The following is a 23737-nucleotide window of genomic DNA, read 5'->3' on the forward strand; positions in this document are numbered from 1 at the left end:
TACTGCCGTTGTCTGGCTCCAATGTGGCAGCGTCCATAATGCAAAGAACATGGCAAATGAATTGACGTCATTTTGCTGTAGCCAGTTATAAACCATTTTCTATAGGTGATATTACACTCACTTGGTCCAGTTCACATACAGTATATACTTTACAGTAAATACTATAGAATAAAATACTATATAGAATAAAAGCCATGCAGCCTCATTATTCCCAGTTCTGGTACCCAGCCCGGATACAGGCCTGTGAAGGGCATCCAGTAACAATTTACTTGTGAAATGTCACATCTTTGTTTTTCCAGCTCTGTTTTTGCAATTGTAGCATGGCAGTGAGACGGCAAGTTGCTCTTTTTTAATATGGTGTCGAACTTTGCATATATAGCTTACCTCGCAGTGCAGCGTCTCTAGCCCATTAACTCCTTGGTTTACTCATTATTAGTCTCACGGTTGTTGTTCTTGTTACAAAACTCAATGAGTCAAATATACAACTTAGTTTTAACTTGGGATGGTACCAAAACTCTGTACCAAGTTGCTATTGGTACCATTTTAAAAACAAAGATTTTGGGAGGCCGGTAAAAGAGGCCATGCAGATGCACAGCACACCTGTGTGGTGATTCAGTCAAAATGCAGAGGGCATAACCAGTGAAAGTTTGGTTGTACTTTACAGCAAAAGATTCTAATTCAGAGTGATGTGTACAATGCTAAGAAAAAAGTGAAATACGTGTTTGCTTCCATGTGTGCGTAAAGGGAGATGCTGCGCTGCAGTGCAGACTGTCACGGAAATAATGCATCTTAGGCACATTTAAATGCTCTCCTTCACCCTGTCACACTGCTTCATCATACTTAAATGTTTATAGGGGAAAAACTAAAAAATGTAATTTTTGTAATTACATTTTTTTATTTTATTTTGCTTATATTGAATATATTTTGTTGTGGAAATCAGACATTGAGTATTGAAAAAATATTTATTACTTTACCAAATTTAATAGCTCCATGAATTTGCTTAAGTTGTATATGAGATACAGTTGCCATGCTTGATGTTCTGATCATTAATTAAAATATATTTCACTATTTTATTTAAGTGAAAGATGAATTTATATTCTGACAAAGTTTTTCTAATTCATACTCTATAAAAAAAAACAGTGAGAATTTGTCTGCCATACCAATACAAACACCCCTGATTACTATTATGCATTTTATATTTTGCTTTGTATTGCTTTTTTCTGTTTATTTCAGGTTCAATGATGGTTAGTGACAAACTGTCAGTAAACCTTAAACTAAAAAGATAACTGACTTAAACTAAAAAATAAGTGAGAATGAGAATCACAGACTGAGCGCGTGGGATGAGTCATGGGTAACCTTAGATCTTTATGTGCGCATGCGTAGTGTGGAGAATTTCATCGATAACAGATGACAGTTAACGTTTGATACCAAGCTGGAGTCTCTTAATTCATGTTTTTATTCATTTACAAACAGCGGACAAAGCTAATACTAGAACCCCGACATGATAGTCAGATTTTGACGGAGACAGGAAGATGTTTATGTAGAAACCAAGTAACCAGGAAGTGCTAAGGAAACGCTGTCGCCGCCTCGCTGATTATGAGATTGTTGTGTTGTTCTTCACTGGGGAAAGCTACCGGGATTTCAGCCCTTTTCATCGTAGGGTTTGCCCTCATTTTGAAGTATTTTGACGACGACACCGTTCCGGTAAAATATTTAAGGTAAATGACGTCCGTGGGTTCACGTTTACTCCACACCTGGACGCTGACTGATTACAGCTGTGAAACCCTACAGATTATTGGGATTTAACTAAACCTACTGATGAATAATAGAGCAATAAGTGATTTGTATTCATACATATAGTTGTAAAGTATATTGTTTAGGATTTCTCTTCTGTTCACTCTTATTTTTTCAGCAGCGTGTCTAGAAATTGTTTTAACCCTTGTGCTGTCTTAGATGACCCCACCCTTACGTTGACGTGTTCTACCTACCATGACAAAGGTGGATAAAGGTGAAAAGATTTCATGTAATCCATGGACACCAGTGAGGTTCACAAATCATTGAAGAAAAAAGGTTCAGCGCACTGTCTAGTGGGTCTAGATGACCCAACTCCCAATGTTAAAGTGCCTATGATAGCACAAGGGTTAACGGGAGCAAATATGGGCACAGATTTGGGAAAGGGGGGCTTCTGCAGCATGCGTTCATTTCTGTTATGGTCAGGGTAAATACTCGATTCTGATTGGCTGCTGGGTGTACATTATAAGACGGACGTCGTTTAACACATAATGCCAAGTTGCAGTGGCTGGACACACCCCTACTTATTTTGACACAATCCTGGTAGAACTTTCTGTGAACGCATGAAGGATTGGATCCGTTTTTTCTTCTTTGGTCCACAGTATGTCTGAAGACATCGAAGCCCAGGAGGAACATTTCAGGCGTCAGAACCAAAGCTGCTTCATCCTCGGTGCTTCTGGGGAAACAGGGAAGGTGTTGCTGGAAGAACTTCTCCAGCGCAACATCTACTCCAGGATAACACTGATCGGGCGGAGAAAGCTGACCTTTGAGGGCGAAGCCTATAAGAACCTGGTTGGTGGTTAGTGAACCTGGTTGCACAGAATCCAGGGTGTTCTCTTCAACAGGTCATCATTTTGAATCCTCACAGGTACAGGAAGTGGTTGACTTTGAGAAGCTGGACGAATATGCTGCTGCCTTCCAGGGCCACCATGTGGGCTACTGTTGTCTGGGAACAACCAGAGCCAAAGCAGGAGCGGTGAGTTCATGCCGCCGCCATCAGCCCTGCCTGCTGGGAGTGTCTTTAGTGATTAGGAATGACTCAGCGATTTTTATCTGCACACTTCATCAGGGAGCGGGGAACATGAATACATCCAGTTTGTTTAGGTCATTAACAGAGCTTGCAGGCTGACAAACATTACTAAGAAAACGACAATGACTGGTTACAGACATGACAAAGTTGTGGTTATATCATGTGGGACATGTTAGTTTTTTTTTTTTGCTATGTTGAAGGATGTTATTTCTTATTGCACACAGAAAGAAAAAGCTTTCATATTTTGAGGCTTTCTGTGATTTCTTTTTTTTGACTGCTCCTCCTTAAAGTCCCTCTCTGATCATCTTTTGTCTATTTTAAAGGGCTTATATGCTTTTCTTAAGCATTTCAGAGTAAACTATATCTATATACACAATAATAGATTACCTTTGGCACACTAAAGAAATGTTTTTAATGATATCTGAGTTATTTTGGCAGTTCATTTCCCTACCCGTAAGTAAGATGACTCGATCTCTGAGGCTCCGCCTTTCGCTCCTTGAGGGTACCACCCATTTCATGACGTCATCCTAGAGTCTGTTGTAGAGTCTGTGTTTCACACATAAAAACAAACAACATCTGATCTTTTGCAAAGATGCATGTGCATATTGTGCATATAAAAGGAAAGCGTTTTTGCCGATGAGCACTAGCTTCACGAAGAAAGTGTGTGGGTGTGTGTGTGTGTGTGTGTGTGTGTTAGCGTTAGCCTGGGGCCAGTGCTGGCATTGCAGACTCTTCCTGGAAGGGGCTGTTCCTCACTTTGTGACTTCACAATGTGAGGACCCACTCGATACATAAAGTTTAGCCAAAATTGCAAAATGGGTTTATACAAAAATGCACCTTGTTTCAGAAGATCCATTAAAAAAAAGGAGTCAACCTTTTAATACAACGAAAAGCTCGTTTGTAAAAAGTTGGTTTTGCATGGGCCCTTTAAAAGCGTTCTCTGTGGTCTTTTAATTATGATCTGGCAGTTATTTGCCAAAATAAATAAAAAAGCCTGTCATTATTTAGAACATAGTTTCTGCAGAGCGGCACGGTGGAGCAGTGGTTAGCGCCACCCCATCAACCTTTCCGTTCTCCCCCGTGCATGCGTGGGTTTTCTGTGGGGACTCCGGCTTCCTCCCACTGTCGAAAAACATGCTTTATAGGTGAATTGGTTAATCTAAATTATCCCTAGGTGTGAATGTGGGAGTGCGTGGGTGTGTGATTGTGGACACTCTACCCTGCGACAGACTGGCGACTTGTCCAGGGACCTTCTAACAGCCCCGTCACCCCAAAAGGGGATAAACGAAGATGAATGAATAGTTTCTGCAGAGTGGTTCATTAGAAAGTCACCTATGAGTTGGGGGTGGGAGTGTTGGCGGGGCGTAAACCTACCCCCTTCCCATAATTCATCTGTTTTCATTCGTTAGCTTACAAGCTCTCACAACCAGTGTAACAAAAATAGGGAGCGATATTGGTGGTAATCTTGGACAGATTGGAAATGGAAATGGATGTATCAAGTTTCACTGCTCCCATTTGTTGAACCTTTTTGCCAAAAAACATCAGACATTGGTTATTTTCCTGTCTGTAACGTCAGCTGGAGTTGAAAAAGAAGGCAGTGCACAGCATTGTAATCTGAATCTTTGCTTTTACTATGGACTAAAGGCCAACTAAACAGACTGAAAAGTGAGGTCTTTTTTTAAATGAATCTAACAGTTCAGTTATTGATTGTCATCCTTGTCTAATTTATCAAGCCCCTGTCATGTGAGCATTAACAGTGCAGCATTCAAGAAACCCATCAAGAAGAGTGACTTATTTAGTTTTCTCAAATGATCTTTGTTAAATTTGAACATTTATGTATTTCCTCCTTTTTATTAGGAGGTCAGACCCAGTAGGCAGAGCTGAAATCTCCTGTTAGTTTGTGCGATTAGTTTCACACTTGAGTGTGGGGATCGTCTGCTTTCACTGATGGTGGGCTCTTTCAGAGGCAGAAACCTCATTTCTTCTCCACTGTCTAGTTTCTTTATTTGTTCATGCTCTAACGAACTGTGAAGCCATGTTCACACCTCCCTCGGCAAAGCACGTTGAAGCGACCACTTTCAACGAAGAGTCCACGTTTAACCAGTGTAAATGGGTGTCCTGGGCTTCTGCGTTCTAAACCTTGGCATGAATGTGTAGCTACACACATTTCAAATGCCATTTTTGTGCTCTACGCACAAAACGCGCAGCCATTGAATGTGCATTGAAAGTTAAACCAGCTCAAACTTTGACCAGTCGGGGACTCTAATTTTCTAATGATGTGTGGATGAATCACAGAATTGTCAACAGTTTGAAAGTTCATCATTGAGGAGAAATTAGTATGTGCGCTCTATGCCCGGCTGGAATTATATTACACCAAGTCTTTCATGTATCAGAGTAGAGCTATGAAAGAAAAAGCCTAGAGCAACATTCATCAGATTTCCACCGCTTTGACATTTCACACCAAGACTCTACCAACTGTAGGTGGAGGACATGCACTAGTAAACAGTAGAAAGAAGAAGAGGCCCCTCCCTGACAGAGGCTGCACAACCAGAACACTATAGGCTAAATGCGCGTCACATCCCTGGTGTGAACATTGCTTCAGACACAATAGCAGTTATTAAAAAAAAAAAAAGGATGATAAACATAAACAAGTTGTCTTGGCAAAAACAATAAGATATTGATCAATAATGAGATACAGTCAGGACCATAAATATTTGGAAAGAGACACATTTTTTCTAATTGTGTTTCTGTACATTACCACAGGGAATTTTAAATAAAACAACTCAGATGCCATTGAAGTGCATTTGAGATGCTACAAAACCCAGCATCTGGTGATGTCCATGAGTTCTAGACTCTGGAACTCTCTACCTCCGGACCTCAGAAACATCGGGTCTCTCTCACAATTCGCCAAAAAACTGAAAACTCATCTTTTCCAACTCGCCTATTCCCTCCGATAATTTCCTATTTCTGGCCTATTTATATGTATATTTTATTGTGCATTCGATTGCTTTTATTTTATTTTTATTTTCACTTTTATGTACGGCGACCTTGGGTTCCTTGAAAGGCGCCTAACAAATAAAATTTATTATTATTATTATTATTATTAGACTTCAGGCTGTCATTGCCAACAAAGGGATTTCTACCAAATATTAGTAATGAGCATTTTGTTTTCAGTTATTTCATCTGTCCAATTACTTACGAGCCCATGAAATGAAGGGATTGTGTTTAAATGTTTACATGCTTAAATTTTTCCCATTTTTGTGCAATCTTTTTGTTCAACCCATGGAAGCTGAAAGTCTGCACTTCAATGGCATCTGAGTTGTTTTATTTAAAATTCACTGTGGTAATGTACAGAAACTGAATTAGAAAGAATGTGTCTCTGTCCAAATATGTATAGTCCTGACTGTATTTACTCCCCTTCTGTCTTTAGGTTGGTAAGTGCCTCTTTGATGCTCTTTTACTTGAACTGGGTTAAATCAGGGAGTTCTTTATGTCTGATCTTGCTTGTAAATTGTAATATTTGAATATCATTCCTTTTGTCTTCAGGATGGATTTGTGCGAGTCGATCATGACTATGTCCTGAAATCAGCAGAGCTCGCCAAGGTGGGAGGCTGCAAACAGTTTCACTTGGAGTCCTCCAGAGGAGCCAACAAAGACAGCAGTTTCCTTTACCTCAAAGTCAAGGTCTTCTGTTTGTAGTCTTCATGTTGATTTCCAGCCAAACATGTTTTTGCGAAAATGTTTTTGCTTTAAATGGTTTGCACTTGAATATCTAAATTCATGTATGCTTTTCTTTAAGGGCCAAGTGGAGGCAGAGATTGAGGCTCTGGATTTTGACAGATTCTCCATTTACAGGCCAGGGTGAGTCATTTCCTATTTTGGATTGAAGCCATCCACTGCATATGAGAATTGGACTAAGTGACCCCTCCCCTTTGGCGTTCCAAACAGGAAGTGCCTGCTTGCTCCAAGATGCCAAAATCCCATAGACTTGTATAGAGTAATAAACAGCTGTTAATAACCATTCTTGATCCAATACCTTTTTTTAACGCTTTAACATGTAATCCTCTATTTTTTCATGATATTTGTCTTTGATCGCAAGTTATTCAAGTTGTAAACTGATCTAGCCCCCACAAAATGTTTGAAAGATTTTGTTTATGCAAAATAGAAAAATTGTGCTGAGAACCTCTGCGAAACAGTGAGACCACAGAGAGTGAACCACATTAAAGCAAGGGATCACTGCACCTTTTAAGTGGTGGGGTCTAGAGGGGACTTCCAACAAGCTAACTCCTGATTAGCGAGAGTTGTTATCATGGACGTAGAAATGCTGACTCAGACTGATTTGGACCAATTACTGATGTTGTCTGGCTTCAACATGGCAGCGTCCGTATTCTGAAAAAATGGCGACTGAATTAACTTCATTTGGTTGGAGCTGGAACTAAACTGTTTTCTGTATTAAATGCAACTGACTAAATATTTTAAGGAATAAAGTTTTATTCAAATTCAAGTCACTTAAACATAATTTCACTTAATCTATTTGTGTGTCAAAGTGAACTGCACTAAAAAGGTTTTAACTAACTTCCAACGTTCGCCGTTTACTGTAGCTTAATCGGGCTAACCCAACTCAGACTTTTTTTTCTGTTCCAGAGTTCTGCTGGTCGACAGGCAGGAGAGTCGGCCCGGCGAATGGTTAGCCAGGAAGTTCTTCGCCGCTGTCAATACAGTGGTCACTTCTTCCATGTCTGTTCCAATTCAAGCCGTGGCAAAGGCCATGGTGTCAAACACTCTGCTTCAGCCCGAGAAGAAGACGGAGATCCTTGAGAACAAAGCGATTGCTGCTCTGGGGAAGACTGTGAAGAAATAAAAGAAAAGCTGCTCTAAAGTGAGAAAAATCTTGTCCAAACCAGTCTTCATCAGTTGGGCAGATAATACAGATTTCCAATATTTTTGCTTAGGAAAAAAATTTCTACCTTTATTACTTGAGGAAAAAAAAGGTTATTCTTTTTCCAAATAAGGATTTTTCACAAATACTCTAAAAACATGTTCAAAGTAACAATTTGTGAGTTTGAACTGTGGCTAAGGAAAGCTGTCAAAACCAAGCAGAGGCAGCAACAGTGTGTCATTACTGTCCCCGTGTGGCGTGGTGGAGAACTGATGTAGCTGCTTCTCAGAGATGAAATCTCAGTTAATGATTCAGATTTGATCATTTCAAAAAGCAAAGACAGCTCCTGAATGGAATGTAGCGCATTTGTTTTTTATTTTGTAGGAAAATTAAATTAATAAAAAAAAGCCTTCTAAAGGAAAACTAATTTCTTTGACTAGTTATTTATAATTGTCATGGAGCATTCCATCTGAATGTCCTGCAGCAGACACGACTAGGTCTCCCTTTTTTTTACTCCAAAACTCAGCTTCTCTCTATAGTGTAAAAAAATGTCACTTTTCCAACAATTTTCTGTCCCACATCACAACTTCCTGGAGATAAAGCAACAGTCTGGCAGATGTAACATCACTTTTAGCCAACTAGACATTTAAGTAAAAAAGTGTGCACTTAATTGTGCGCACTTTTTTTTTCCTTTTAGAACTCTCCTTGTTTCGTTCCATTAAAATAGTAAAGTGTGGGAAAACATCTTTGGTGACATCTAGTGGTTCATTTCTGAAAGCCAGCGTGGGAAATGAACATCAGGAACTGCAAGCTGGGACTTGCACCACTGTTTTATCTCATAAATGTCATAAAACAATAAAAGAGTTTATTGAGTAAAATACTGTTGTTTTTTTTTGCATTACCAAATCTAAAAATATTTGTAAGGGAATTGACAAAAGTATTAAATGTAGGACGAGTGAAGTTGGCGTGTATTTCTGGAGAGCTAAATTAGGAGAACTGTACTGAAATTATCTATCCATCCATCTTCAGAACTCCTGCACTAGAGCCTGGAGCCTATCCCAGCTATTGTAATGGAATTTCAAAAACAATAGCTTGTAAATAACTTGTATTGTTTTGTACCTAAACTGGTTAAAACTAAATTGGGGTGTTATAGAATGTACTGGGATTGTTGTTATGGATGTAAAAACTTACTTGGGGAATGTGTGAATAGGACTGTGACTGTAAAAGCACTTTGGGCCATAGAAAAGTGCTGTGCAAGTATACACCATTTACCAGCGCAGTGGTTAGATCTCTTGCCTCACAGCAATAAGAGCCTGGTTCAAATCCCGGCTGTGGAGTTTGCATGTTCTTCCTGTGCGTCTGTGGGTTTTGTCCAGCCACAGTCTACTTCATAGGTTAATTGGTGAGTCTGAATCTGAATATGTGTCTGTGGCCCTGCAACAGGTTGGTGACCTGTTGTGCACCCTGCCTTCCCGACAGTAGCCGGATTGACTTCAGCATATCTGGGACCCCAAATAGATAACATGAAGTTATAAATGAGGAAGTATCATGTCAGTAATACAATGCAGGCAGAAATGTCTTTATATATGTCTCAGGAACTGCCTGTACCACCCATGGAGCCTGCATGTATTTGTTGCATAAACACATTAAAATGCATTAAAAATTGTCGAATTTTGTCCCTAAGATCTCCTGTTTCCAGCTGCAGCTTGTGCGTGTCTTAGTAAATGCAATGCAGATGAAACAGAGAAAAGTCCGGCTATAGCCCACATGAAAAGACTTGCGCTTAGTAGTTCTCTTCGTATATCTTCTTCACCACAAAATCACATTAGAGCATCATGCAAGAGGAGTGATCTGGATTATAAATTACCCAAAAAGATCTAATAGATCTACTGTCCATTGAAATACAATGAGCTGTTGAAGGAGCTGATTTCTCTTTTTACTTCAACAGAACTGTTTTTTTTTTTTTTTTTTTTTTTTCTTTTTTCTTTTTTATAAGATGTTATCAGACATAGATGAAACCATTTACTTACCCATGACAAAATGGGAGTCTGAGCTATCATTGAATTCTAGTGATCAATTTTGGCTACAGATCTGTTTGAATGCCTTTAATATGACCAAAAGCCCTAATCTGCAACTTATTCAATACAAGATTCTCCACAGAACTCACTACACCGGACAGAGGTTATTTAAAATGGGTCTCAATCAGTCTGCTACATGCACACAGTGCATAGGTAACAACATAGACGACTATTTGCATGCCCTGTGGGTCTGTCCACCTGTCCAATCATTCTGGCGTAAGGTTTGTGAGGATTTATCAATCTGGTTTAATCATAAGATTCCTGCTTGCCCCAAATTCTGCTTATTAGGTGACCTGAATAACATCAACATGGAATCTAACAAGGCTTATATGGTTCTCACCGCTGTATGTATAGCAAAGAAAACTATCCTCCTAAACTGGAAATCTAAAAATAATCTTAGCATCAACCACTACAGAAACCTCATGTCAGAGCATATTAGTTCAGAGATAATGTCCTCCACAAAAAACCTGTCGGCTTCAGACTCTCCCTGGCTCCAGCTGGTTAGTCACATCACCTAGTGGGGGTGGGATGGTGATAGGTTGAGCCGGGTCCTGGCTGGTTGGCTGGGCCGGGGTGGGTTTGGGCTCTGCCGGGCCTGTCGTTCTCCCGGTTCGGGGCTCTGGTTGCCTGGGTGGGGTGGTGGTGGGGGCGCACACTCTGCCGGCAACTTGGCAGGGGTTCCTGGGCGGGTGCCTGCTGGGCGCAGGGTAGGCAGTGCGGCTGACCGGGAACGGCGGCCGGGTGCCGTGCTGGGTGGCTGGTCGCCGTGGCGGGGGCTGGGGGGGGGGGCTTGGGGCTCTGGGGCCTGGGGTCGTCTGCCCGTGGCCGGTGTTTCGCCCGTGGCCGGTAGTTGGCGCGTGGCCTGGCCCCCCGGGGGTCGGCGCCGCAGTCACAGCAGGGGTTAATGGGTTCACTTGGGTGGGTTTATTTCATTATTATTATTATTATTATATTAATTATTTTATTATTATTATTATTAGTATTATTAGTATTATTATTATTATTATTATTATTATTACTTATTTATTTTTTGGGGGGGGGGGCTGGGGGGGCAGTGTGCTAGTCCTTAGGGGGGCCAGGGTATGAATGGTGGGGCTGGACCCCCTGCCCCCCCGTTCTGGCACCGGGACCCTTCCTTGCTGGCTGTCTCTCGGCGCCGCGAGGCTCTGGCCTCCGACTGCGGCTGGCTTGGCGTTTCTGGCTGCCCGGCCGCTCTGGGAGGGGGGGCGCCTACCGCGGCCGGCTGGGGGGCCGGTCGCTCGGGGGAGCCTTCTCCCCCGGTTGTGCCCATCCGCCCGCTCCTCCCCGGTCTCACCCAAACAAATATTGCACACAGGCACATAGGGCCCCGGGATCTGGATGGGAGGGGTATGCTGGCGGGGCTCACTGGGGATGCCCCTCTCTGGGTTCTCGTTGGCACCCGCCCTCCTCCCCGCTTTTTACTTGCATATTAGACACTCTGATTCATCTAGGGCCTTGTGGAGAGGGTCTGGTGGAGGGGGGCACGGTGAAACATCCGTGCTCACCTTTCGCTGGCCCCCCCACAATTTTAACTTCCTCTGTAGACACACACACTGCATGCTAGCAGCACACACACAGCAAATACACACCACTCACAGAGGGACTCCGGAGTGGGGGGCTTTGCGGCTTGGCAGCGGTGGATCCCCCCACACTGGTGACCTCCTATTTTACCTGCAGCACACACACAGCACTCCCACACCTCCATACATGGGTGGGGTCGGGGGGGGGGCGGCCGGTCTTCACCCGCCTGGTCCTCTCAGGGCGGCCGGGCTTATGGGTGTCCTGTCGGCTGCGGGAGGGGTCGGGCATGCGGCGCTGGGGGTCGGCCGGCTGGGGGGGGGGTTGCTGCTTGGCGGCGGGGGTAGGGAGGGTAACCAGATGATTATGAGTATGTGTGTGTGAGTGCATGGGTAGGACCGACCTGGGGGCTGGCTCGCTGGGACCCTCTGGGGCTTTCCCTCCCCATCACAGAGAGGGGAGGGCACTGAGAGGGTTGGGGAGGGGGGGTCAGATATTATGGCGGGGGGTGTGGTAGTGCGTAGGGTTTTAGGGGGGTGGCTGTGGCTGTGGGTGCGTGGCGATCCCTGGGTTGCTAAGGTCGCGGGCCTGGGCTGGCTTGCGGGGACGGGGCGCCGGTCGGGTGGTGGCCGGCTCTTGGGTTCCGGGGGCCCTGGCTTCGTCCCTGGCCTTTGTCTCGGTGTCCGGCGCCCGGTGGCCCCCATGACTGCCGCCTGGTACGGCTAAGTGCTCCTGTCTTGTGGCCTGGGGGCCGGACACTGGGTTCGCTTGTGCCTCTGGGCATTGGGGGGGCCCCTGTAGGGGGGCCCTCTCTGTGCCTGGCTGGTGGGGTGGGCGGTCCCCTCCTCCTCCCCTCCCGGGCTGCCTGGGTCCGGATGCTGGGGGGGCTTCTGGCCTGGGGGGCTCTCCTCCCCTCTCCTGGTCTGGCTGGTCTGGCTGGGTAGGATCTGGCTCCCTTTATGAACACACGGTTCACGTCGGCAGCATGCATGTATCTCCACCCCCACGTGCACGTGCACACTCCACACTGCTCCCTGTCTGCTTCATCCCTCCTCCTTACCTACAGTGTATTGATGGACAGTTTTTTTTTTCTCGCTCATCTTAGTGTCAGATTTTCACCTTTGATGTAACATTCGTCTTTCCAGCAGATCTGGTATAATTGTTACAGCTTAAATTAATAACTTAGTCAAATCAGTGCTTGTATCCCCCACCTTTTCACCTTTCTTCCTTTTACTCTCTTCCACCCTCCCCTCACATTCTTCCCCTCTCCCTCCCCACACACACTAAATGTAAAAAAAAAAAAGAAAAAAAAACAGAACTGTTTTGAACTCAATTCTACTCTTACTTGAGCAGAACTTTGACCTGTATATGACAAGACAATTAGACACACATGGGTGTAGAACTCCAGGCCTCAAGGGCCGGTCTGTCTGCGTGTTTTCTGGATATCATTGTCCTCCTTGTGTTCAGTGTATTGAAAACTGATATTCAGGCATAACTTTAGTGCCTATAACTCTCCTATATGGAATTGTCTGTACAGTTTACATAGAAACAAATCTTTGTTTTACAGGAATTAGTTAAACCAGGGTGCTTGCTCAGTGTTAAAATGATTGATAATAGTGGAATGACCTGCAGCCGGATTAAAACTAATATTCAAATGCTGCTTCCCTCTCTGTTGCTTAATGGTCAATCTATTTCTAATCCACAACTGTCCATTTAATTGATCTAAAAATTGTTCTCTATATTTACCAAAAATTGTGTTTAAAAAAACATTAAGTTCTCATTTTCTTACATTTCCTGTTACTCCAAAATGCAAAGAAAATTCATTTCAAAATTATTAATTTATTTACCCAAACAAGGCGCTTTTATGTTGTTGTTTTTTAGGAAAACAGCTGTACTTTCTGTCATGTTTATGTAGGTACAATGAATTTTTTAGTTTTTGAATGCATATATCTCATTAGTTTTTTTGGGAGGATTTTTCCTGTTGGCATTGCACAAAGCCTCCTATTTAAGAAAATGAGGAAAAATTCTTTAGCAATCTCAAGAGGAGATACATTAATGTGTTTTTTTAGTTTTATTAATACTTGGTCAATTTTATTTTCACAAAGAAGTGTTTTTAAGTGTTTTTAGCCATCCATCCATCCAGTTGATTTTTTCATACTCACCTGGATTAGGTGGGTTCAGCCAATAAGCGCAAAATACAGCAGGATTGTGTCGGAAAATAGGCAGCAATCCCTCCTGGGATTTTTTTCCAGTTCTCCGGTGCAGTAGGTGGCGCTACTGCTTCGTTATACTGGTTTCTAACACCAGCAGCAGAGGCGAAGTTCTAAGGCGACATCATGGCGGGATCCGCAGACCCACGTGAGTGATGTAAATAACGAAAAAAAAACCCTGAAACAGAAACTTTGAACAGAATCAAACATATTTACGGGCTAGTATTGTTTATTGTTCTGTCGGCCGGGTTTGTCTTTGCTCGGATTCATCGTGTTTGTGGTTTCCCGTCGAGCTGCAAGTGCTGTATTGTTGATAGTGAGTACATTTTTAGCGGCTGTTTCTTCATTTATAGGTGGAGATGAGATGCCAGAACTTTCTGACGGGGAGGATGACGACTGTGAGGATGAAGAACAGTGGCAGTGGATGGAGGAGGACGCTCAGACTGTCACCTGTCTGTTCTGTGACAGGTGAGATCCTAAGCTGCTGTGTGATCAGAAAAAGATCATTTCTCCCCAGGTGGTTGTTTGAGATTTTGTTGGTTTTGTCCCCTATATTATGGTTCAATGTACACAGTGAGACCTTTATGTGGAAAACACTTCATGACGTGTATCCATCACCCCAATACAATTACCTCACTATCCAGAAAATCTGTGAAGTGAAGCAAATACTGTTAAATCCACTGACTTTTCCCTATACCGCTAACAAACAGTGCGGAGTGTATTGTCTAGTCCCATAATTCATTCATTCATCAATGAGTAATCCTAGAATGGCTAGTTAAAAAGCACGCTTTAGACTTTCCATTTGACTCTCTGTCTCCTCGTGTTTAGGCAGCTGAGTTCAGTTCCTGCCACCCTGCAGCACTGCACAGCCGAGCACCAGGTCAGCCTGACAGAAGTCATAAGGAAGCATGGTGAGTACAGTCACATCCGTCAATGTATTAAAACAAAAATACAGTTTGCAGTAATTGTGGCTGCTCTTTTTCAGGTTTAGAGGACTATGGTTACATAAAAATGATCAACTTCATACGGTTAACTGTAAGTAGTTTTTTGCTCCATCAGATTTCAGACATTGACCTCTAGATCTTTTTTCCTGTCTGCTTCTGCTTAGTGAAAAAGCAAAAGCAGGCATGAGTCAAAAAGTCCCAAAATTTGAAATATGTCCTTTAATTAAAAAAAACATTTTTTTATTAATCTACGAATGTGGTAAGAAAAATGGTTCTTACGAAGAATTCTTCTTCAAAGAAAGATATTCCAGTCACTAAGACATGTTTTCTCAAACTAATGTTATTTTGCTGGTGAAAATGTTCTTAAAGAGAATTATTTTTTCCAAGACAGAAAAATAAAATTTTAAAACAAGGGTCTTTTTTTACCATCTATCTTAAAGGGTGTTTCACACTTCCACTATATACATTTTGAATATTTTCCCTGTATGAAATTTTCGTCCTTTGTAATACAAGCATGATATTTTTAAGTGTTTCTTGCGTTCAGCATTTGTGGATGTGATCAGATGTCCGTTAAGGGGTTTCAGCCGACGGGTCTTTATGTGAATTCGGTTTTGAGCTGTTCAAAATTTTTGGCTGGTTAAGAATTATGCAGTTTACATGTATTTTACATTTAAATGCAATTATTACGTAAATCTTATGCAATTGTGCGTGATTCTTGTGAGATGCTTACGCCAATTGGTGGCTTTTCATGACCATTCCACGTATGTCTAACGGACTTTTCACGCGTGTACCACCATAACTTTTATATTATGTTAAAATTCCGTAATTGACGCTCAAATCACTAATGAATTGCAAATATACAACGCAATAATTACGCTCGGTTCATGTTCTACTTTGATTTACGTGTTCTTTGCGTGATTCGTTTGTGATACATCTGTGAACATTTTATTTAAAGTCCACAATTGTTTACACTTTTTCCACGTATGTTCACATATGACCAATTTCCTCTGTGCAATATGCGCAAAATGTATGTGCCACAGCCTTAAGATTTAGTTTTGTGTAATTTACAATGTGACTGCACTTTTTGGCTTTTGTCCAATATTTTGCTTCATTCCTTTTTTTTCCATCTTCTTTTTGTGTGCTTAGAAATGTGGTCCATCATGCCTGACGGGGCTGTCGGAAGGTCCCTTACCCTGGGAAAGTGAGGACTTCCTCAAACCTGCGCTTCAGGATGACCTGATGCTTCAAACAGGTACGGGGGTGTCACTTCTTTGGCTGGTTTACTTTGACTTTATTCTTCTTCCCATCCTGGAGTTTTCCAGTTGAGACTTAAAGGCCCAATCCAAAGAAAATTTTGTTTTTGGTGTTTTTAACAGGTTCTGGTGCCATTTTATTTTTTTTTACAATGGAGGACATAAAAAATTAGATCCAAATGCATTTCTTTTTTCCCCTATTTTTTTTCTTTTGAACTTGTCCTGTCCAACAGCTGAGAAAGCAGATCAGAGCTGAATGCCTCTTGTGTTGGACAGATGACTTATACTTATATAGCGCTTTTCTACCTACAAGGACAAAGCGCTTTACAGTCACAGACCCATTCACCCAGTCACATACACATTCACACACTGGTGCCCGCCCCGCTGCCAAACACAGGTGCCCGCCTACCATCAGATTTTACTGTTACAATAGGGGTTTATGGATCTTCAGACAAAATAGAGAGTATATTTGTATAAACCCCTTTTGTGTTTGAGGCTAAGCTTTATTTATGATCATTATATTTGTATGCATTCCTTGTTTGACTAGATGGAAGGAAAGGAGAGAGAAAGAAATAGAGTGGGATGTTAGAGATGGGGGTTAGAATAGGAGGAGATGGGGTGGGGGGGCAGTCAATAATACAAAATCAAAACATAAGAGTGTCATAAGTAAATTGCATGACTTAGTTCACACATCGACAAGCAGTTTGGAAGTATATTCATACATTTATGATGGAAGATTTATCTCACAAGACTTATGCACACAGACAGGTACAGACAAGGTTCACATTACCAATATACAGTATTTGAACAGTGATGTAAAAACAATACCCATGCCCATATTTGTGCAAAAGTGAATAAGCAAGTGGGTTGAACGTAAACAAAGGGGTCATGGGAAATAAGTGGAGGCTTACTCCTTGACAATAGTCCCGCCCACAACTTGGATAAAATTTCTGATGAACTTCTGCCCCTCTGCAGAAACTATGTTTTTAGAAAACAACAAAGACTTTTTTTCCAATCCATCTATTTTCTTCCGCTCGTCTGGGACCGGGTCGCGGGGGCAGCAGTCTAAGTAAAGATGCCCAGACTTCCCTCGCCCTGGCAATTTCCCCCAACTCCTCTGGGGGGACCCTGAGACGTTGCAAACGTCTCACAGGCTTTTTTATTTAGGCTAAAAACGACATAATCATCATTTTGACAATAGAGCAAAATATAACTGGAATGGGACTTTAAAAGGGAAGTGTTGGACTATGCCCCCCCCCAATAGACAGAACTTTGGAATTGTTGTAGCAAAGAGGAACATCTGTGTCTTTGGTTTGGTAATGGACCTTACTGCCATCCAGACTTGCATAAGATGCATGTCAAGAGTATCCAGAGTGCTTCAAACTGCGAGGGGACCTCAGTAGTACTTTGTCATTGTGCATCTATAGAGAACACAACGTACAGGGATTGATGTGAATCAGGTATGGATCCATGCAAGAACACCTGTACCAGTACTGCCAATACTTTGAATGCTGTTTAGGTGTGGTTCTCTCTGTAGCAGAATGTGAAGCAGCTGGGATGGAAATCAGCACCTTTTAGTCTGAAGTCAGCCAATTGTAACTAAGCTGACTTTAAAGAAGCAAGTTTGTGATTGTTTGGGTTACATCTGCACAAACGGATAGAAACAGTAGAAACACAACAGAAAGTTTGAAAGAAACTGATTATTTGCTTCTTGATTGAGTTTATATTCAATTCAATTTTTTTGTATTGCCCAAAATCACAACAGTCGTTTCAATGGGCTTCGTACTGAAATTGGGAAGTAAAAATAAAATCAAAAGGATCACATATACATAAAATTCAAAAGGAAAATACTAAACTGTACTAAACCTGGCATCCCTGCCCTTAGACCCCCCTTCGCGGTAAGGAAAAACTCCTAAAAAAACGGATTCTGGAAAAAATGAAGAAACCTCTGGAGTGCCCACATGAAGGAGGGATCCTCCCCCAGGACTGACGGGCGATGTACCAGACCTCTTAGAGAAGAATTAACTTATCTAACTCTACAACTACATATTCAAAGTCCAGCAGATGAGCTTGATCCAGATGGAGTTGGGGGATGGCTGGGGCGTGAGTCGAGCCAGAGGCAGAGGCAGCCAAGTGTGGGAGCAGTAGTAGAGGCGAGCCAGAGACAAGGCACTTGGTCAGGTACAGGAGCACGGATGAGCCAACTGGAATTTGAAAGAGCACTACCTCGGAGGGCAGTGGGAAAGAGGGACAGTACATGAAACGCACTGCACCAAACAGAGGCATGGAGAACTAAATGATAAATAAATTATGAAGAATGGAGGAGAGAAGGAGAGTGGAAGTAGATGAGAATAGAGGACAGAACCCCAGTGCACCCTACTTTCTCCAGCTTCAAATTTACTAGCAGCCTATTAACAACTAATTGTTATTGTTAAGTTTAATTTAAACACATTAACATTAAGTTAAATATTCTTTAAATACTAGCTAGTCTGATAATAAGCCTGTCCAAAAAGGAATGTTTTCAGTCTAACTTTGAATGTAGAAACTGTGTCGGCCTCTCTTACATGAGCTGGGAGTTTATTCCATAAAACAGGGGCTTGGTGGCTAAACGCGCTACCTCCAACCGTACTTTTACAAATTGTAGGAACCACAAGCAGTCCTGCATTTTGTAAGCAAAGTGTTCTGTTTGGGTGGTAAGGCACTATGAGGTCTTTGATATAGGATAGGGTCATACCATGTAGGGCCTTATAGGTTTGCAGGAGGATTTTGAACTTAATTCTAGAATTAACTGGGAGCCAGAAAAGTGAAGCTGAAACTGGAGTGATGTGATCTCTTCTGCTAGTTCCTGCTAAAAAATTAGCTGCTGCATTCTGAACAAGCTGGAGACTTCTTAAGGAACTTTTAGGACACGCTCCTATCAAAGAGTTACAGTAATCCAGCCTAGACGTAACAAAAGCATAGATGAGCTTTTCAGCATCACTTTTAGATGGTACTTATCTTGTACTTATGATCTTAGCTATATTGGTGAAAAATGCAGGTTTACACATATTATCATTCTTTTTCCACAATTTTTTTGATATTTTGAGAAGTAAAAAATTGTGGCAGAGAAATGAAGGGGCACACAGTTAGTTACAGTTGAAGAAAAATGTTCCTTTTAAACCAAAGTGAATATTTTCTTTGATTTTTAACATCTTTAACTTGAGCCCACTACATCAAAGAATTGACAAAACATGTAAATAATTGGGAATAGAGATATTTTTAAACCCCTTTGATAAAATGCACAAAGAAAATTTTTTTGTTGTTGCGAGATCTAGATACTATTTATGCTACGTTTAGTGATTTGGTAAGTTACTTTTCACAACGATGTTTTTAAAGATACTAAAATATTGAGCTGAGAGTTCAGGAGAAAAGCACTTTCTCACTGTCTCTAATTTGACTGTTACGGCTGTGGTCGTTTTGTTTTTTGTGCTTCATTTTCTGTATCAGAGTGGGACTTGTGTGTTTTTGTGTGTTTGGCTCTGTTGGTTACTTCCAGCTGAGGTCCTGGAAAAGGTGTGGCTCCCATTGGACCAGAGCTGATGGAGGCAGCCTTTGAAAGCACGGTGTGGACCTCCAGGCCTGGAGAAGGGAGCTTTGTTGCAACCTTTCTCCACTTAACAAAACATAGAGTTCTATACAATTGCTTTCCAAGGACATTTTGGATCATGCCAATGAGATGGGGGGACCTCATAGATGCATGCAAACAGGATACAAATGGTTATATAGGGTTAAACTTTAAAAGAATGATAAAGATGGCAGCACACAACCCTCCACTTGCCATTTGTCTCAAACATTTTCCACCAGTAGTTATTAAAGCAGGCTTTTTATCTCCACTGACTCTTGGTTCTTCTTTCAGACCCAGAGGAGCTCCTCAGCAGTGATGTGCCCTGCATCTCAGCATGTCCCTCCTCCAGGACGGAGTCTTACAATGCGCTCCTGCTCCGAGCCCAGACAGCAGAGGAGAGGGCGTGTTCTTCTGAGGAGGCACTCTCCAGGGCAATGGAGGATTTGCACAAACTAAAGTTAGTAACTTTTTTCACCCTTATTATCACTTTTCTATGGTAACTCTTTGCTCCTGAGAATATTTCCACCTCTTCATGTGGTGCAATGTTTCTGCATTTTCCTATTTAGCCCAGCAGGGGGACACAGTGAACTCCATTTTGCAGACACGGGTTTACATTGGTGGAAAAAGTTTGGAGGAAGGGGGATGATTTAAAAAAAAAAGGGGGGGGGGGGGGGTAAAGGAAAATTCCATTGCAGCATAGAGGCTGAAGTGAGGATGGGAGGGTTGTAGGAAATGTAGGAGACAGGAATGGTGCAGAAGTGGTGGATGTGGAAGAGCGCTCTAAAGATGAATGCCTCTCATCTCCTTCATCCACCACAGTGTGAAGCATAGTGGTGCTTGAAAGTGAGCTTTCCTCTGTCTGCTCTTTGTTTTTGTTCTGGGTCATAATGTGTGAAGTTAACCACAGATCCATCTGCTTTTCTTTCAGGATTCTCTCTCAGAATCTGGTGCTCAACACGGATACCAGCAAATCTGGTAACCTGTGCGCGGTGGCTGAACTCCGTGAGGATGAGGACGAGGCGTACTTTAGCTCCTATGGTCATTATGGCATCCATGAGGAGATGCTGAAGGTCTGAGTCACTCGAGCACATATGAGCACATACTGACTAGGCTCCTGTGTCTAATTAGTCCAGGGCTTCATTCAATTTTGTGCATAACAGTGTGCTGCAGATAATCAGAGCACATTTTGGCTAAAAGATTAGGGTGAAGCCTGCAAGTGATCCCTTCTGTGATCAGATTCCTATTCAGGCCAGGTAGATTTGCTGAAGTGGGAAATCAGCAATACGCTCTGCACTCTCATGTGAAACATTGCACTTCAACGTGGAAATTAATTTTACACACCTTAAAGTGCTGACACCTGAAAGTGTCAGCACGCTCCGAGAGGTTACAGTGTCAGCTCCTTCGTCGTCGTGATGTTATGCTTACCGCAGTGTTGGGACACAGTCCCATTGGTTGCCCTGATTGGTGCTAAGCTCCGTTAAGTTTTGCGTGGAAAGTGCGTCAGTCTGAAAACTCCATCAGTGCCGCAGGAGGAGCTAATAGAGAGCATGTGATGTGGGGCTTTGTGGATTCTGGAGTAGCAGCCTGTTTGTGTAAGGCTGCCAACTCTCAGCTTTAAGGAATTTTATTTTGACATTTCCCATTGGATCTTGGAAAAGATTAAATATTTGGCTCATTATGCAAAATGTGTCACCAATTTCAGATTTTTGTCAAATAATCATTAGTTTATTTTTGTTTGAATCAGGGGGCTGCTACCTTCAACACTTTAGGAGCCCTTACTTCAGATAAATAACACAGAGATTAGCATTAATATTGCTGCTATTATGATATTTATAAATTACTTTTTTTAACATAAATAAAAAATGATCATAAAGAAATATAAAATAGTTTGTAACTTCATAATGCAGAAAATGTAGTAGTTGGTAGTGTAATGTGAGCAGCTAAAGAATTCAGACACAGTTTGTTTTTCCGTTTTTGGTGCACCTCAGCCAGAAATCAGAACCCGATGGCCCCTACCGTATTTTTTGAACCATAAGGCGCACTTAAAATGCATTTTTCAACAACAGGAAATTTGTCCTGCTATGTAGGAACTCTGGCTGTGCCTACTGACCTCCAATTGATTTTTTGTGGTAGATGGCGTTCCAACGCTTGTTAAAATGTTTTAGTATGACTTTGGTAAACTACAAAGCCACAGCTCTTGCTGGATTTTTGGGCGGCAGTTTCGCTCAGGCGGTAGAGCAGGTCGTCCGACAACCAAAGGGCTGGCGGATCGATTCCCGCTCTCCCCAGCCAGCTGTCGCCCCCCGAGCGTGGCTAGTCTGCAGCTCACCGCTCCCCCCAGGGAATGGGTCAAAATGCAGAGAAGAATTTCCCCATTGTGGGATAGATAAAGTGAGTGATACGGAGTGTGCTTCAACTGTTTAGGAATTAGTTGAATAAAGTTTGACGTGTTTGTTTTTGTTTCGCTAAGCTACTTGTATTCTTAAAAAAAGAAAAAAAATAGAAAAGGCAGATTTAAATGTTTCTTTTATTCTTTAATCAGTGAGCACAGTGGAGGGCTGAATGAGCAGCATGTGACTCTGGAGCCTCCTGTTGGTTTAAATCAATAAAACTTTAGTCTATTTTGATGGACAATGTCATATAAAGTGTGCTCTCATGGTTTTCCTTTATGCACATTTGCACCAGAGCACAAACTTCAGTTTTTGTCAAATTGTGACACATTTCAAGTTTTTTTTTCCATTTTTTTCTTTAAGTAAAAATGATTCTGAATGAGCTATTTTCATCTCTGCTCTGAATAATAGGTATTAAATCCTTTTGTTAGGGTTCCATAAATCACCGTCTGGCTATTTGGTTTTGAATTTTCTCCTACCTTCCCCTTTTTATTAACTAAATTGCAGCTTATCCTGTGATGTTTCAGCATTGTTGTTTTGTGTAATTTTCCCTCTGCAGGACAAAGTGCGCACAGAGAGTTACCGGGACTTCATGTACAGGAACCCTGATGTGTTCAGGGACAAGGTGAGCCACTCAAACCAACTCTACTGGTTAATTTGTTTACATATGTGATTCTGGCTGCTTAATGTACAGCCAAGGCCATTAAACTGGATTGGCGACTGCATTCTCCTGACAAGGCATTAATGAGCTGATGGTGCGCTGGAGCTTTCTGCTTTTTTTTTTTGAAGTGTGAACTGCAAAGTCCTGATAACAGACACAATCTGCAGCCAGTCCCATAAGGCACCAGCAGCACAAAAAAAATCTGCCAGTTCACGCCCATCCCTCTTCTCCCATTGCCTTCAGTTGAAGGCAGCATTGGCCTCTATCATGACCATCTATTATATGGGTGGCTGCCGGTCAGAACTGAGATGAGGCTGTAGAGGGAGGGGAGCATGTGTTGATGGGGCTGTACATTATCCCTGTCAGGGCGAGACAGTATGGGATCTCTGTCAGCGTAAACGGACGGAACAAAAACAAAAAATTTTTTTTTTTTTTTGTCTCAGATGCTCAATAGTTGAAGATACGTGTCCTGTTGTGTAATGAAACAAAATTTTACACCCCCCCCTTTTTTTTTTGTGGAGTCAATCTTTTGGACGACACAAAACTACATTGTTATGATGAGCTGATGCTCAAGTTCTGCCATAAAAATAACTTTTCCCTCAAGCCGAGGAGACAAATCCAAAAGAAAATAAAACAAATGCAGTTCATTAGTGCTGATGAAGCCCTGAAGCTAGAACGTAATACATTCATAAAGCTTTTTTATTATTATGAGTTCTGCATTTTTATCATCTGTCCTCAAAGTACAATTACTCTGAAGTTGGAAAAATGCAGTTTTTATGCTGCTAAAATCCTTCAGTTGCTCCTTGGCCTGCTACGGTACTTTGCAACTGGATAACGTGAAGATTTTGGCAACCGAATGAAATGCTTCTTTCTACATTTAATTTGAATCTTTTGGGAAATAAAAATGTGAGTACTGTCTGAGTATAAGATCACCCCTATCGGAAAAGTACAAAGGAGATCTTGATACAACAAAATTTAAGACAAAATATGAAATATAAACTCAGATAGTTTATTGACAGAAAAAAAAGAAGAAAAGAATTGTTTAAAATGAGAAATTCTACACTCTGGGTCACTAAAGTGGTTACTTTTCAAATGTGATGCCTGCCACAGAGTTCAAGATAAGATAGGTGTCAAGTTTATTTCTGAAAACACAAGACTGTATTCAAAGCCCAGTTAAGAGCCCAGTACGATTTCTCATGAGGAGAGCCAATACAGACAACCGTCAACGCCTTTGCCTCCTACAGCTCTGCGGTTGCCTGTCTGACCTCACATTTTACTTACAATTGGTTTCCTTGGTTACAGAAAAGAAAAATGACCCTAAGAGATGCAAGGTCAGTAGTTAACTCGTTTAAACTTCT

At 41.9% G+C, this 23737-nt stretch overlaps 2 protein-coding genes across 4 annotated transcripts in view; both read left to right on the plus strand.

Moving 5' to 3' along the window:
* The first annotated feature begins 1374 nt into the window (after window positions 1-1374).
* Window positions 1375-8578, plus strand: htatip2 (HIV-1 Tat interactive protein 2). The gene is made up of 6 exons (XM_004066822.5): window positions 1375-1718; window positions 2394-2583; window positions 2660-2767; window positions 6368-6505; window positions 6621-6682; window positions 7466-8578. The coding sequence occupies exons 1-6, from the start codon at window positions 1597-1599 to the stop codon at window positions 7680-7682; spliced, it is 837 nt and encodes a 278-aa protein (XP_004066870.1). The 5' UTR covers window positions 1375-1596; the 3' UTR covers window positions 7683-8578.
* A 4931-nt stretch (window positions 8579-13509) lies between these two features.
* prmt3 (protein arginine methyltransferase 3) overlaps window positions 13510-23737 on the plus strand; it is an 83207-nt gene continuing 72979 nt past the window's right edge. The window contains exons 1-8 of one of the 3 annotated variants that reach the window (XM_004066823.5): window positions 13510-13675; window positions 13881-13995; window positions 14356-14438; window positions 14513-14562; window positions 15618-15723; window positions 19620-19785; window positions 20257-20398; window positions 22278-22343. In XM_004066823.5, coding sequence (XP_004066871.1) covers window positions 13654-13675; window positions 13881-13995; window positions 14356-14438; window positions 14513-14562; window positions 15618-15723; window positions 19620-19785; window positions 20257-20398; window positions 22278-22343 — 750 coding nt within the window. In that variant the 5' untranslated portion in view covers window positions 13510-13653. Of the gene's footprint in view, window positions 13685-13880; window positions 13996-14355; window positions 14439-14512; window positions 14563-15617; window positions 15724-19619; window positions 19786-20256; window positions 20399-22277; window positions 22344-23737 lie in introns of all 3 variants that reach the window. The other 2 variants (XR_013655081.1, XM_078944993.1) reach the window with 2 other exon arrangements.

This window comes from Oryzias latipes, chromosome 3 (genome assembly GCF_053564925.1).
Source record: "Oryzias latipes strain Hd-rR chromosome 3, Olatipes_Hd-rR_3.1".
Classification (NCBI taxonomy): Eukaryota; Metazoa; Chordata; class Actinopteri; order Beloniformes; family Adrianichthyidae; genus Oryzias; species Oryzias latipes.